Here is a 12,143-nt window from a genome sequence, read left to right on the forward strand (position 1 = left end):
CGATGGGCGGGCCCCCGGCTCTCCCGGGACCAGGACTCCCGAGCCCTGGGAGCTGCGGGTGTTCGGCGATCTAGGCAGGGCCCAGGTACCCGCACCCTGCCGATCTACACCTCATCTCCTTGCCTTTGACAGACAGCTCTGAGGAGGCTGAATTCATCAAGGCAGAGCCGCAGGCTCCCGGCGCCAAAGTAAATACCAGAGCTCCTGTCATCCGATCTACACAACAAACAAGCCCCTCACGCAACGTAAATTTGACTCCCTCTTCCCCAAACCTACGCCTCCTATCCATCCCAGGTAGTTTACCACGTCGACTCCGTTACCCAAACCAGAAACCTGGAAACTATCTTAGATTTCCTCCCCGTTCATCTTCACCTGTCTTCTAACAATTTACCAAGTTCTCCTTCTTAGTATTTCAAGTATCTCTTCCCTTGTCTCCCTGTCCCACTTCAGATTATTATCTCTTACCTGGATGCCATCAGTTGTAAAACTATTACTTTATGTCCCTATGAGTAAAAAGGTAGCAAGTAAACTGTGACATAATGCTTTCTTATCACTTCGATTTTTTATATTTATTGAAAGTGTATGTTTCTATGGGTATAGGTTTTTTTATACTTCACTCCCTTGGAAAAACATAAGAAGGAAAACAGAAAAGAGTAACACGGTAACAGTGTTCCTGAAACCTCACAGACAGCAAATTTTATGATTCATTTTTTTGACTCAGATGTGCATGATTTCCACACAATGTAGTCCTCTTTGCATGCCATCAAGGGCCTGGTGATGCAGCATTTATTAAAGGAATGTTCCTTTTCTGTCTCTGGAATTTTCTTCCAAGCCTCAGACACCTATTTGGCAAATTTTGATTCTTATGAGCCAGTATGACAAATACAGTATGACTGTTCTGGCTAATAGTTCTGGTCAAACATCCCAATTTATATGTTCAAATAAAAAAAAAAAAAGAACAAGTGCCAAGTGGCCTCTTAAAATTAATGAAATACAATATCTTCCTGTTTCATCTTAACCCCTCAGTTATAACCATCCTCTAAGAAACCACCAGGGTGATCTACCCAAATGTCACAACCCTATTTAAAAACTTTAAACAATTAGAAACATAATGCATTGATCATATGTGTTTATCCCACCCCACTTCTGAAACTACATCAAAATGAAAATTTGTAAAAATTGAAAACAAATTATAAACCCTTAAAGACAAATAGAATGGAAGAAATTGGTCCTGACAGCATGAATGGCTAAATATGCCCACCAGATTCATATGAGGTTGCAAAAAAAGAAATACAGAGAGGTTCTAGTTTAGGCTTATTACAGATAAAGCTGCCACGAACATTCATGTGCAGGTTTGTGCCATGCATCGTGCCAAGTCATGTCAGTCGTGTCCAACTCTGTGACCCTATGGACTGTAGCCCACCAGGCTCCTCTGTCCATGGAATTCTCCAAGCAAGAATACTGGAGTGGGTTGCCATGCCCTCCTCCAGGGGATCTTCCCAACCCAGGGATCAAACCCGAGTTTCTAATGTCTCCTGCATTGGTAGGCAGGTTCTTTACCAATAGTGCTGCCGGGAAAGCCCATGTGCAGTTGTGCACGAACATAAATTTTCATTGCTCTGAGATAAATGCCCAAGAGTGCAATTGCTGGGTGGTAAAGTAAATACATGTTTAGTTTTGTAAGAAACTGCCAAACTGTTTTTCAGAATGGCTATACCATTTTAGATTCCCACCAGCAACATGTGAAGAATCCAGTTTTTCCACATCCTCATCAGCATTTGGTGTTGTCACTTAAAAAAAAAAAAAAAAATTAGCCATTCTGATAGGTATATAGTGATATATTGTTGTGGATTAAATTTTTGTTTCCCTAAAGGCTCATGATGTTGAACATATTTTAATGTGTTTATCTGCCATCTAAATATCCTCTTTGTTGAAAGATCTATTCATGTCTTTTGCCCATTTTTAAATTAGGTTGTTTATTTTTTTGCCTTTGAGTTTTAAGAATTATTTAAACATTCTAGATAAAGTACTTTATCAGCTAAAAAGTTTCTCCCAGTCTTTCTTTGTCTTTTCATCCTCTTAACTGGAACTTTCATAGGGCAAACATTTTTAATTTTGTTAAGTTCCAATTTATGAACTTGTCCTTTAATGCATCACTTTCTGTTTCACACTTTGCCTAGCCCTAGAGTCGCATAGTTTTCTCGTATCTTATTTTCCAAGAGTTAGATAGTTTTGTTTCGTAATCCATTTCAAGTTAATTGCTGTATGAGGTGTGACATTTAGGTCGGGGTTCCTTTTTTTTTTTTTCAATGGATGTCCAATTGCTCCAGGACTGTTTGTTGAAAAAGCAACCCTTTCTCCATTAAATTGCTTTTGCATCTTTGTCAAAAATCAGTTGGGCTGGGAATTCCCTGGCTGTCCTGTGGTTAGGATTCAGCACTTTCATTGCTGCAAGCTCAGGCTCAATCCCTGGCCGGGGAAGAGAAGAGCCACCAAAATTTAAAAAAAAAAAAAAAAAGACAAAGGAAAACCAGCTGGGCGTATTTGTGCAGGTCTGTTTCTGGGTTTTCTATCTGGTTCCATTGATCTATGTGTCCGTCCTTCTGCCAGTGACACACTGTCTTAATTATTGTAGCAACAGTAAGCCTTAATATCAAGTAGAATTATTTCTCCCATTTCATTGTGCTCTTCCAAAGTTGGTTTAGCTATTCTAGATCCTTTGCCTAAAAGATCATTTTTAAAAGGCATTTATGTAAGCTGGCAAGAAAGTAGACTATTTAAGGACCAAAAGACTAAGTGAACCCTGGTGCCTGGAGAGGTAACTGGGCCCTGAAGCCTGTTTTGCCTTGAGGGCATTTGCTTAAACATTTAATTTAGGCATGGTGGCCTCATAGGGTGCTACCGTGGCATAGGAGACAGAACCCAGGGCCTCTATAGGGTTGGAGATCTAATAGAAGGCCCTACCATAAAGTCAGAACCCCAAAGGACTATATTCTCACCTAAGAGTGAATTTAAAATATGCTATATCTGAACTGCCCCTATGGGACTACATAGAAAATCTGCTCATCTGAAACCTAGGTAGCTACTAGAGAACTTTTCTTTTTTCTTTTAAATATATGCAGACAGGGCTTCCCCAGTGGCTCGCTGGTAAAGAGTATATCTGCCAATGCTGGAGACAGGAGTTCCATCCCTAATCTGGGAAGATCCCACATGCCACGGAGCAACTAAGCTTGTGTGCCACAACTACTGAGCCTGTGCTCCAGAGCCCGGGAACCGCAACGATTGAGCCCACATGCCACAACTGCCAAAGCCCGAGCACCCGAGAGCCCATGTTCTGCAACAAGAGAAGTCACCGCAGTGCGAAGCCAACACACCGCAACTAGAGCAGCCCCCGCTTGCCACACTAGAGAAAAAGCCCGAGCAGCAACAAAGACCCAGCACAGCCCAAAATAAATAAATGATAAATAAAATTATAAAAAAACATATTTATAAATATATGCAGACACTTTATAATCAATGCTGTGGTTTTTCTGTCTGAATTCCTTATTGGTCCTAAAAACAAAATAGCAAGAACTTAAAATGGTTCCAGGTCAACAGTGCCATCAAGCACCGGCTGTAGCAATGCAAGTCCTCTCTCTGGATGAGTTTATCTTCTATCTAGGCCTTGGGGAATTTCCACAGATACAGTTCCAAGAAAAATAAATCATGGTCAAAAATTGGAAACAAACAAGGAACAAAGAACCAGGAGCAAGAGCCAACAAAGATGGAGATAGGAAGTAAGAAAATTAGAAAATCAAGCCAAATAGTTCAACATCTGATTAATAGGCCTTCTGCAAAGAGAAAACAGGATATGAGGGAGAAATATTACAAAAGAAATACAAAGGAAAAAAATCTGAATTGAACAAGTCTTTCTGGATTAAATAGTACACCATGTGCCTAGCATACTGAAAGGAAAAGAATCAGGTCAAGACACATCTTTGTGAAATCTCAGAATATTAGGGGAAAAGAGAAGATCCTAAAAGATGTCAAGAAGAGAGAGGGGGAGAGGGACTTCCCTGGTGGTCCAGTGGATAAGAATCCACCTGCCAATGCAGGAGATTTGAGTTTGATTCCACATCCCTCAGAGCAGCTAAGCTGGTGTGTTACCACTACCGAGCCTGAGCTCTGGAGCCTGTGCTCTGGAACAATAGATGCCACTGCAGTGAGAAGCTGGAGAACCGAAACTAGAGAAAAGCCTGCCCAGCAACAAAGACCCAGCACAGCCAAAAAAAAAAAAAAAAACAAATAATAAATATTATTTTTTTTATATTTATTTATTTGCACCAGGTCTTTACTTGCAGCATACAAACTCTTTAGTTGTGGCATGTGGGATCTAGTTTCCTGACCAGGGATTGAACCCGGGTCCCCTGCACTGGTAGCATGGAGTCTTAGCCACTGGACCACCAGGGAAGTCCCTAAATATTATTTTTAAAAGAAAAGCATAAGAATGCCTTGGGGAGACTCAAGGCTATAGTTGTGTGTTGAATTGCATTCCTCCCAAAAATTTTTATGTGGAAGTCCTAACACTCAGATCTTAGAATATGACCTTATTTGGATCCAGGTTGTTGCAGAGATAATTAATTGAGATGAGGTCATATTGGTGTAAAATGGGCCCCTACTCCACTATGACTGCTGTCCTTATAGAGTGGGGAAGCTTGGAGAGACATGCACGGGGAGAATGCCTTATTCACATTCAGGCAGGTATCTGCCTGATATGTCTATAAGCCAAGGAACACCAGATACAGCCAACAAACCACTAGAGGCCAGGAGAGAGGCAGGGAATAGATTCACCCACACAACCCTGGTGATGCCTGGTCTCAAGACTTCTAGCCTTAGGAAAGTAAGTGGATACATTTCTGTTGTTTAAGCACCCAACTAATGGTACTTTGTATTCAGCAATCCCAGAAAATTCATACATCTGTCTTGAACTAGTACACATGTTGGATTCCCAAAACAATCAACAAATTTAGTACATATATATATATATATATATATATATATATATATCACATACACATGATAAAAATACCAGAAGGGATTGACTTGTTATGAATACTGATAAGTTTAAGAAACCAACAGGAGTAAACAAATCCAAGTGTTTCTTAGACCATGAATCACCCTGAAGACAAAAGTAGAACATCGTTTCTTCTGGGGGACCTTTAGGTACAGAAGACAGAGTTAATCCTACTTTTCAGTTCATGACACATGATCTCTACCTATGCATAAAAAGATTTTGTTTCATTTTTTGTTCTTTTTCCTATTCTCCTTCCCAGCCATAGATAGCATTATAAATTGTCTGATATTTATAATTTTGTGTTTTTGCAAAATGGGTACTGTCTTCTATGTGTGTATTTTTAATTTACATAAATGATATCATGTTTTAAATCTCATTGTGTTTTTCCACTCAGCTGGAAGTTTTAAAGACGAAAATTGTACAATTTGTAAATGAACGGTTTGCTCTTTCCTTCCAATTCTCACATCCATTTAATTCCATCCCTCCTCTGTTCCTTCCTCCCTTCCTCCCCCCTTTTTTTTTGTATAACACTAACTAGGACCTTCAGTAGTAAATTAAATTGCAGCAGCAATAGAGGGCATTCTAGTCTTGTTGCTGATCATAAGGAAATTGTTTAGTCACTAAGTCATGTCTGACTCTTTGCAACTCCATTGACTAGCCTGCCAGGCTCCTCTGTCCATGGGATTCTCCATGCAAGAACACTGGAGTGGGTTGCCATTTTCTTCTCCAGGGGGTCTTCCCAACCCAGGGAGGGAACCCTTGTCTCCTGCATTGCAGATGGGTTCTTTACCACTGAGCTACCTGGGAATCCCACTCTTAAGGAAATATATATCCACTCAATATTTGGTGTGGGTCTCCAGGATGTCACCTTTACCAAATTAAGGAAATGTCCTTCTGTTCTTTGGGTTTTTAAAATTATAAATAGGAGCTGAATTACGTAACTTCCCCTTTCTATATCGACTAAGATCATCACAAAGAACTAAACCTTCATCTTTCAAAACAGGAAGCTAATAGATGTCTAAAGCTGCTAAACCATGAAGAGCAGGAGGGCATTTTATTTCAAATTATGATGACAAATAACAGAATAGTTCAAAAAAGTAAAAGCCTTTCATTCTGGGAAGCTAGTTTGGAAGATAGATGGGTAAGGCAGGAGATTGCTGTTTTTTCCTTTCTTTTTGATTAACTATATATATATGTATTACTCTGATTTTTTTTTAAAAAAAGAAAGCTTAATTTAGCCATAAAGTGAGATAAGATTCATGGACCATATGAACCTACACATTTAGTATACAATCACACGATTTTTAGTATATTCATAAGGTTGTGCAATTATCACTACTAATTCCAGAACACTTACATCAACCCAAAAAGAACCAGCGTACCTGTTGGTAGTCATCTCCCATCCCTCACTCCTTACCTCATCCCCTGGCAACAACTCATCTACTTTCTGTCTATTGTCATCTGCCTATTCTGAACACTTCATATAAATCGAACCATACAATATGTAGCCTTTATGACTGGCTTCTTTTATCTTTCAAAGTTCCTCAATGTTACAGCAGTACCTCAATTTTTTTAATGGTTGTATTTATTTTCAGCTGTGCTGGGTCTTCACCGCTGCTTAGGCTTTTCTCTAGTTGCGGTGATTGGGGGCTGCTCTCTAGTTGCAGTACACAGGCTTCTCATTGCAGAGCACAAGTTTCAGGGCATGCAGGCTTCCGTAGTTGCAGCACATGGGCTCCAGAGCATGGGCACAGTAGTTGTGGTACTCAGGCTTAGTTGCTCCACAGCAAGTGGGATCTTCTTGGCCCAGGGATCAAACCCATGTCCCCTGCATTGGCAGGTGGATTCTTTACTAATGAGGGAAGCCCCCTCATTCATTTTTATAGCTGAGTAATATTTCATTGTATACATAGACCACACTTTGTCTATCCATTCGTCAATTGATGGAGATTTGGGTTGTTTCTTCTTTTTGGCTATTCTGAATAATGCTGCTATGAACATGTCTACAAGTTTTTGTGTGACTATGTTATCAGTTCTCTTGGGTGTATACCTAGGAGAGGAATTGCTGGGTCATATGGTAACTCTCTATATAACTTTTTGTGGAAGTGCCAGTTTTCCTAAATGGTTGCACCATTTTACTAAAGATTAAGTCTTAATGGTTCTTTACTTTTTAAAAATATATTTTATTTTTAAAAAATATTTTTATTCATTTGACTGTGCCAGGTCTTAGTTGCAGCACATGGGATCTAGCTCCCTGTCCAGGGATTGAACCCCAGACCCCTGCACTGGGATCGTGGAGTCTTAGCCAGTGGATCACCAGAGAAGTCCCCTTATTTCTTTAGTCTTCTTCATAATCTGACTCTGGCCTCCATCTCCTGCCCGATTTCTCATTAGCTCTGCCAACAAATGCCATTCACAGCTTTCCCGTATGTGCCAGGCTGTTTCTCATCTCTGACCTTTGTTTCAGTTTCATCTGCCTGGAAAGCAGGCTAACCTCCATACCCTATCTTGGTTAACTGCCTCCTCCAGAAAGCCTTCCGTGCTTTCATTCCTGCTCCCCTAAGATGAGGTAAGGGTCCCTCTTCTCTGTACCTATACAGCAGGTAATTAACATGCTTTAAATGCCATAACAGATTTTACAATTATGCTTTTTCACCCTCTGTTTTATTGGTCTAGTTGCTGTACATCAAAGTGATTCAGTTATACACATTCTTTTTCATTATGATTTATCCCAGGAGGTTAGGTATAGTTCTGTGTGCTACACAATAGGACCTTGTTTATCCATCCTAAATGTGTTGAAGTGTTAAGAGTTTGTATCTACCATCCCCAAACTCTCAGTCATCCCTTTTCCTCCCTGTCTCCCCCTGTAACTATGCTTCTTTGTCTACCTCCTGCACTAGGAGGAGTTCTTTAAATGCAGTTGTTGGGTTTTTTTTTTTCCTTTGTATCCCTCGAACCTACTGGTAGCCTTCAATAAATGGCTGTTGAATGTGTGACTTCTACAGATATTTACCAAGGATCTATTAAGAGCCAGTATACAAAGAGACCAGATATGAGACTAGTAACAGTGAACAAATGTGTGCAAGACAGTCCCTGCCCTGAATGAAGATGAGCCCTAGTCAATGGGGAAGATGGACACAGAGACATATAAAACCAAGCAAGATCAAAAAGCAAACATGTGAGTTCAGGGGCTTGGATGACTCAAAGTAAAGGGACCATAAAAAGTCTTCCCTTGTCTTCTTCCATTTTTCCAAAGCCCTACACACACTCCAGAGGACTGTAATTACCATTTACACTTGCCAAATTGTGTTAAATATTTTATGTGCATAATTTCATTTATTCTTCACACAACCCTACGAGAAAAGTATTGTACTGCTAATAGACAGACTAAAACAAACTAAGTCTTACAGAAATTAATTCCTTTGCCCAGGGCCACAGAGTGTTCCAGCTTGAGTTTAAGCCCAGATCTGTCTGACCCCAAAGGCCATGTTCTTAATCAATAGTTTCTATACTATATAGTGAAGTCGCTCAGTTGTGTCTGACTCTTTGCGACCCCATGGACTGTAGCCTACCAGGATCCTCAGTCCATGGGATTTTCCAGGCAAGAATACTGGAGTGGGTTGCCATTTCCTTCTCCAGGGGATCTTCCCCACCCAGGGATCGAACCCGGGTCTCCTGCATTGTAGGCAGATGCTTTACAGTCTGAGCTACCCTATATGCCCCTCCCCAAACTATACTATACTACTCATATCAACCTAAAACATCCTTCTAAGAAACACAAATAGCACTTATAACCCACATAAAAGATCTCTTTAAAAACAATACATCAAATACTTTCCTTATTTCATTTTGCAAATATTTACTGAGAGCCTCACAAACACTGGGCTTCCCTGGTGGCTCAGACGGTAAAGAATCTGCCTCCAATGCAGGAGACCCAGGTTTGATCCCTGGGATGGGAAGATTCCCCTGGAGAACGTAATGGTTACCCATCCCAGTCTTCTTACCTGGAGAATCCCATGGACACAGGAGCCTGGTGGGCTATGGTCCATGTGGTCAGAAAGAGTTGAACACGACTGAGTGACTAACACTTTCACAATTTCTTTCACTTCACATGCACTAGGCACTGATGACACTCAATTTAACCCTAATCAATACACAATTCTAGAAACTGTAGCATATTTTTCTCCTCTCAATTGAGTAATGTCAAACATTTAAGTTGATTTATAGCTGAGCAAGTTATCTAAAACACAAAAAAGCAGCTAGTGTCATACTTAGGTTCATTACAGCTAGACCTACCCAGCCATCTCCCAACAAATTGGGTTCCCTCACCATGTACCACCGACCACTCTTCTCTTCCTCACTGGCAATGTTCTACTTCTTTCTCTGCTTACTAAAATCCATCCTCTTATATGGGGCCACTCCTGATTAGGCCAAAAGCATTCTCTTATCTAGATTATACATCACCCACATCGGTGGTTTCCACACACAGCTCATTAAAATAAACTGGCTGTTAAAATAAGAATGCCCTAAAATCAGAGAAGACATACTTTGACAAAGCAAAGGCCTAGAAACTATTGTCCATGCATGCTTAGTTGCATCCAACTCTTTGTGACCCTGTGGACTATAGCCCGCCAGGCTCCTTTATCTGTGGGATTTTTTAGGCAAGAATACTGGAGTGGGTTGCCATTTCCTATTTCAGGGATCTTCCCGACCCAGGGATGGAACTCCTGTCTTTCGTGTCTCCTATATTGGCAGGCAGATTCTTTATCACTGCACCACCGGATAAACAATCTAAATGTCTATCAAAATGGAGTTGGTTAAATCATTATGGCATATAATGTGAGGACAAAAAACTGATCTAAGTTACATTAAGTGAAAATGTAACTTAATGTGCATGGAATCTACTTTTTCAGAAAGAAGATAGGTAGATAGATAAAACAATCTTGTACACACACAGTATATATTAATATCCAGAAGGATTAAAAAGAATGTCATGCATGATTGCCTTGAAACGAAGCACACAAAAAAAAACCCAGCTGTGAGAAAACTTTTCATCTTACTCTTATAATTTTACAATTTTGAACTATCTGCCTATATAGATGGATACATTTTAATTATTAAAAAAAAAACAAACCAAAAAGACTTAAGACTCAGCTCAGTTGTAAGATCACAGTCTTTGGGGGCAGGGACTACTTTTTAAACTGTTTAACTATGCAGAGATTCTGATGATCAATAAGGCTTAGGAACCACTCATATGGTACTTAAGGCCTCATATTAAAGTGTACATATGAGACTATAACTTTATACCCGTAACTAGAAAAACATGGGGGGAGAATATTTTATACTGTTTTTCCTATAGTTCTCATCTCAGAAAAGGTACTCGATAAATATTTTTTGACAAGAATAGTGTAAAAGTACAACTATTTTTCTATGACATTTCATTCCAGTGCAGAAAAGTTTTTAAAAATACATTTAACATGTCATCATGGGACAGTTTATTTTTTTTTTAAGGTTTTTTTTTTTTTTTTTTTTAATGTTTATTTAACTGGTCTGGGTCTAAATTGCAGCATGTGGGACCTAGTTCCCTGACCAGGGATCAAACCTGGAGCTCCCTGTGTTGGGAGTGCAGAGTCTTAGCCACTGGACCACCAGGGAAGTCCCCATGGGACAGTTTAAAATGACCACTTTCAATATATGAAAGGCCAAACATCAAAAGGGCCAACAATGATTTTTTTACTTTTTAAACACTACAGGTATGGCTAGACTGCAAGGGCAAGTAATGAAGTCCAAAGCTAAAACTGTAAGACTTAGGGATGAGTTCCACCTCCTCCTTGCATGAATGAGTAAAACCAGCATTTACAGGAAACTAAAGTTGTGGATAATGGATTACAAAGGAATCCTGCATTATCACTGACAGCATCCAAACCCCCTTCCTCATAAGGAAAAGTCCTTTTCCCATCTCTCTGGTGATAGACATGCCTCTTCCACAGCTCCCAGCTTTTTCTTCTACCGGTGCTTCCCATGTCGATTAAAGCGTTTGTAGAGAAAGCTGATGCGTTTGTTCAGGTTGTGCAGGTCATCAATGAACATCCGATTTCCTACCATTCTCTTCTTTCGAATACAACGCTGCAGTTCATTCCCCTTCCAGCCTCGAAGCCACACAGGGCCCTTGATCAATTCTTTGGGGTGCTTTTCAAAGTTTCCTGTGTAATGTGACAGAAGGCATTAGTTCCAATCCGAGAGAACCCAACCTCCACCAGCTAAGCCCTCACCAACAGCTGCATTTCCCTCAGCAGCATCTACAGACACGACCGTCAGGCTACAGTATAAAGAGCACAGATTCTGGAGCAAGACTGCTTGGGGTACAAATTCTGGCACTGCCACGTACTAGCTTTGTAAAAACTACCTAACCTCCCTGTGCCTGAAGTTCCTTACCTGCAAAGGAGAAAGGTTATGAGGATTAAATGTGTTAAATGCATGCAGGGGACACAGAAGAGTGCCAGGTAAACTGCCAGATAAGTGTTTGTTCTTACTATTCAACAAGGTACCATTTCCACGCAGGTGAAAAAACAGTCGTTACAGCGTAACTGCGATTCTGAAATTCTGCACCACGGAGTCAAGTCTTACCCAGGATCCCGATGTTGTCATATACCCCGAACATCGCCCTCTTCTCGTTCCAACGATCAACCACTTTGGGGGGCGGGAGGGTGACCCTTACATGAAACAATCTGGGAACACCTATGGATGGGAAAGAAAGAGAATGAATCTGAGCCGCTTACGAGAAGAAGCTCTCGGGGTGTCCTGCATCAGCCACTTACCCAGAAAGAAACTTCTGCAGGCCAGCGGCACCTGGCCCCATAAGCCCCTGCCTGCCACCCAAGAGAGGCTCCCTGCCATTGCTCTCGTCTCTCCCCTGCAACACCGCACGAGCACTAGAGGGAGGGCTAGACGTGGCCTTCCGGGAGATAACTGAACCTTCTCCGCTGGGGTCACACGGGTACTAACTGCACGCAGCCATCTTGGATTTTACCCAGGAAACTCTGGGCTCAAGGCCCGCCCCAGCCCCGCCTTTCCCAGCCACAAGCCCCGC

At 41.0% G+C, this 12,143-nt stretch overlaps 1 protein-coding gene across 1 annotated transcript; it reads right to left on the reverse strand.

Annotated features, from left to right (window-relative positions):
* Window positions 1-10,098: 10,098 nt before the first annotated feature.
* Window positions 10,099-12,085, reverse strand: MRPL51 (mitochondrial ribosomal protein L51). The gene is made up of 3 exons (XM_061124762.1): window positions 11,872-12,085; window positions 11,681-11,791; window positions 10,099-11,256 (listed from the first exon to the last, which is right to left on the reverse strand). The coding sequence occupies exons 1-3, from the start codon at window positions 11,948-11,950 to the stop codon at window positions 11,060-11,062; spliced, it is 387 nt and encodes a 128-aa protein (XP_060980745.1). The 5' UTR covers window positions 11,951-12,085; the 3' UTR covers window positions 10,099-11,059.
* Window positions 12,086-12,143: the final 58 nt, after the last annotated feature.

Source organism: Dama dama, chromosome 22 (genome assembly GCF_033118175.1).
Source record: "Dama dama isolate Ldn47 chromosome 22, ASM3311817v1, whole genome shotgun sequence".
Taxonomy (NCBI): domain Eukaryota; kingdom Metazoa; phylum Chordata; class Mammalia; order Artiodactyla; family Cervidae; genus Dama; species Dama dama.

What these genes read in the sequence shown, in the direction of transcription:
- MRPL51 (XM_061124762.1), bottom strand. Translation starts at nt 11,950, where the DNA reads ATGGCAGGGAGCCTCTCTTGGGTGGCAGGCAGGGGCTTATGGGGCCAG. An exon ending in CTGCAGAAGTTTCTTTCTGG is followed by an intron (nt 11,792 to 11,871) that starts GTAAGTGGCTGA and finishes TCCCATCCATAG; the next exon opens with GTGTTCCCAGATTGTTTCAT. An exon ending in TGACAACATCGGGATCCTGG is followed by an intron (nt 11,257 to 11,680) that starts GTAAGACTTGAC and finishes CACATTACACAG; the next exon opens with GAAACTTTGAAAAGCACCCC.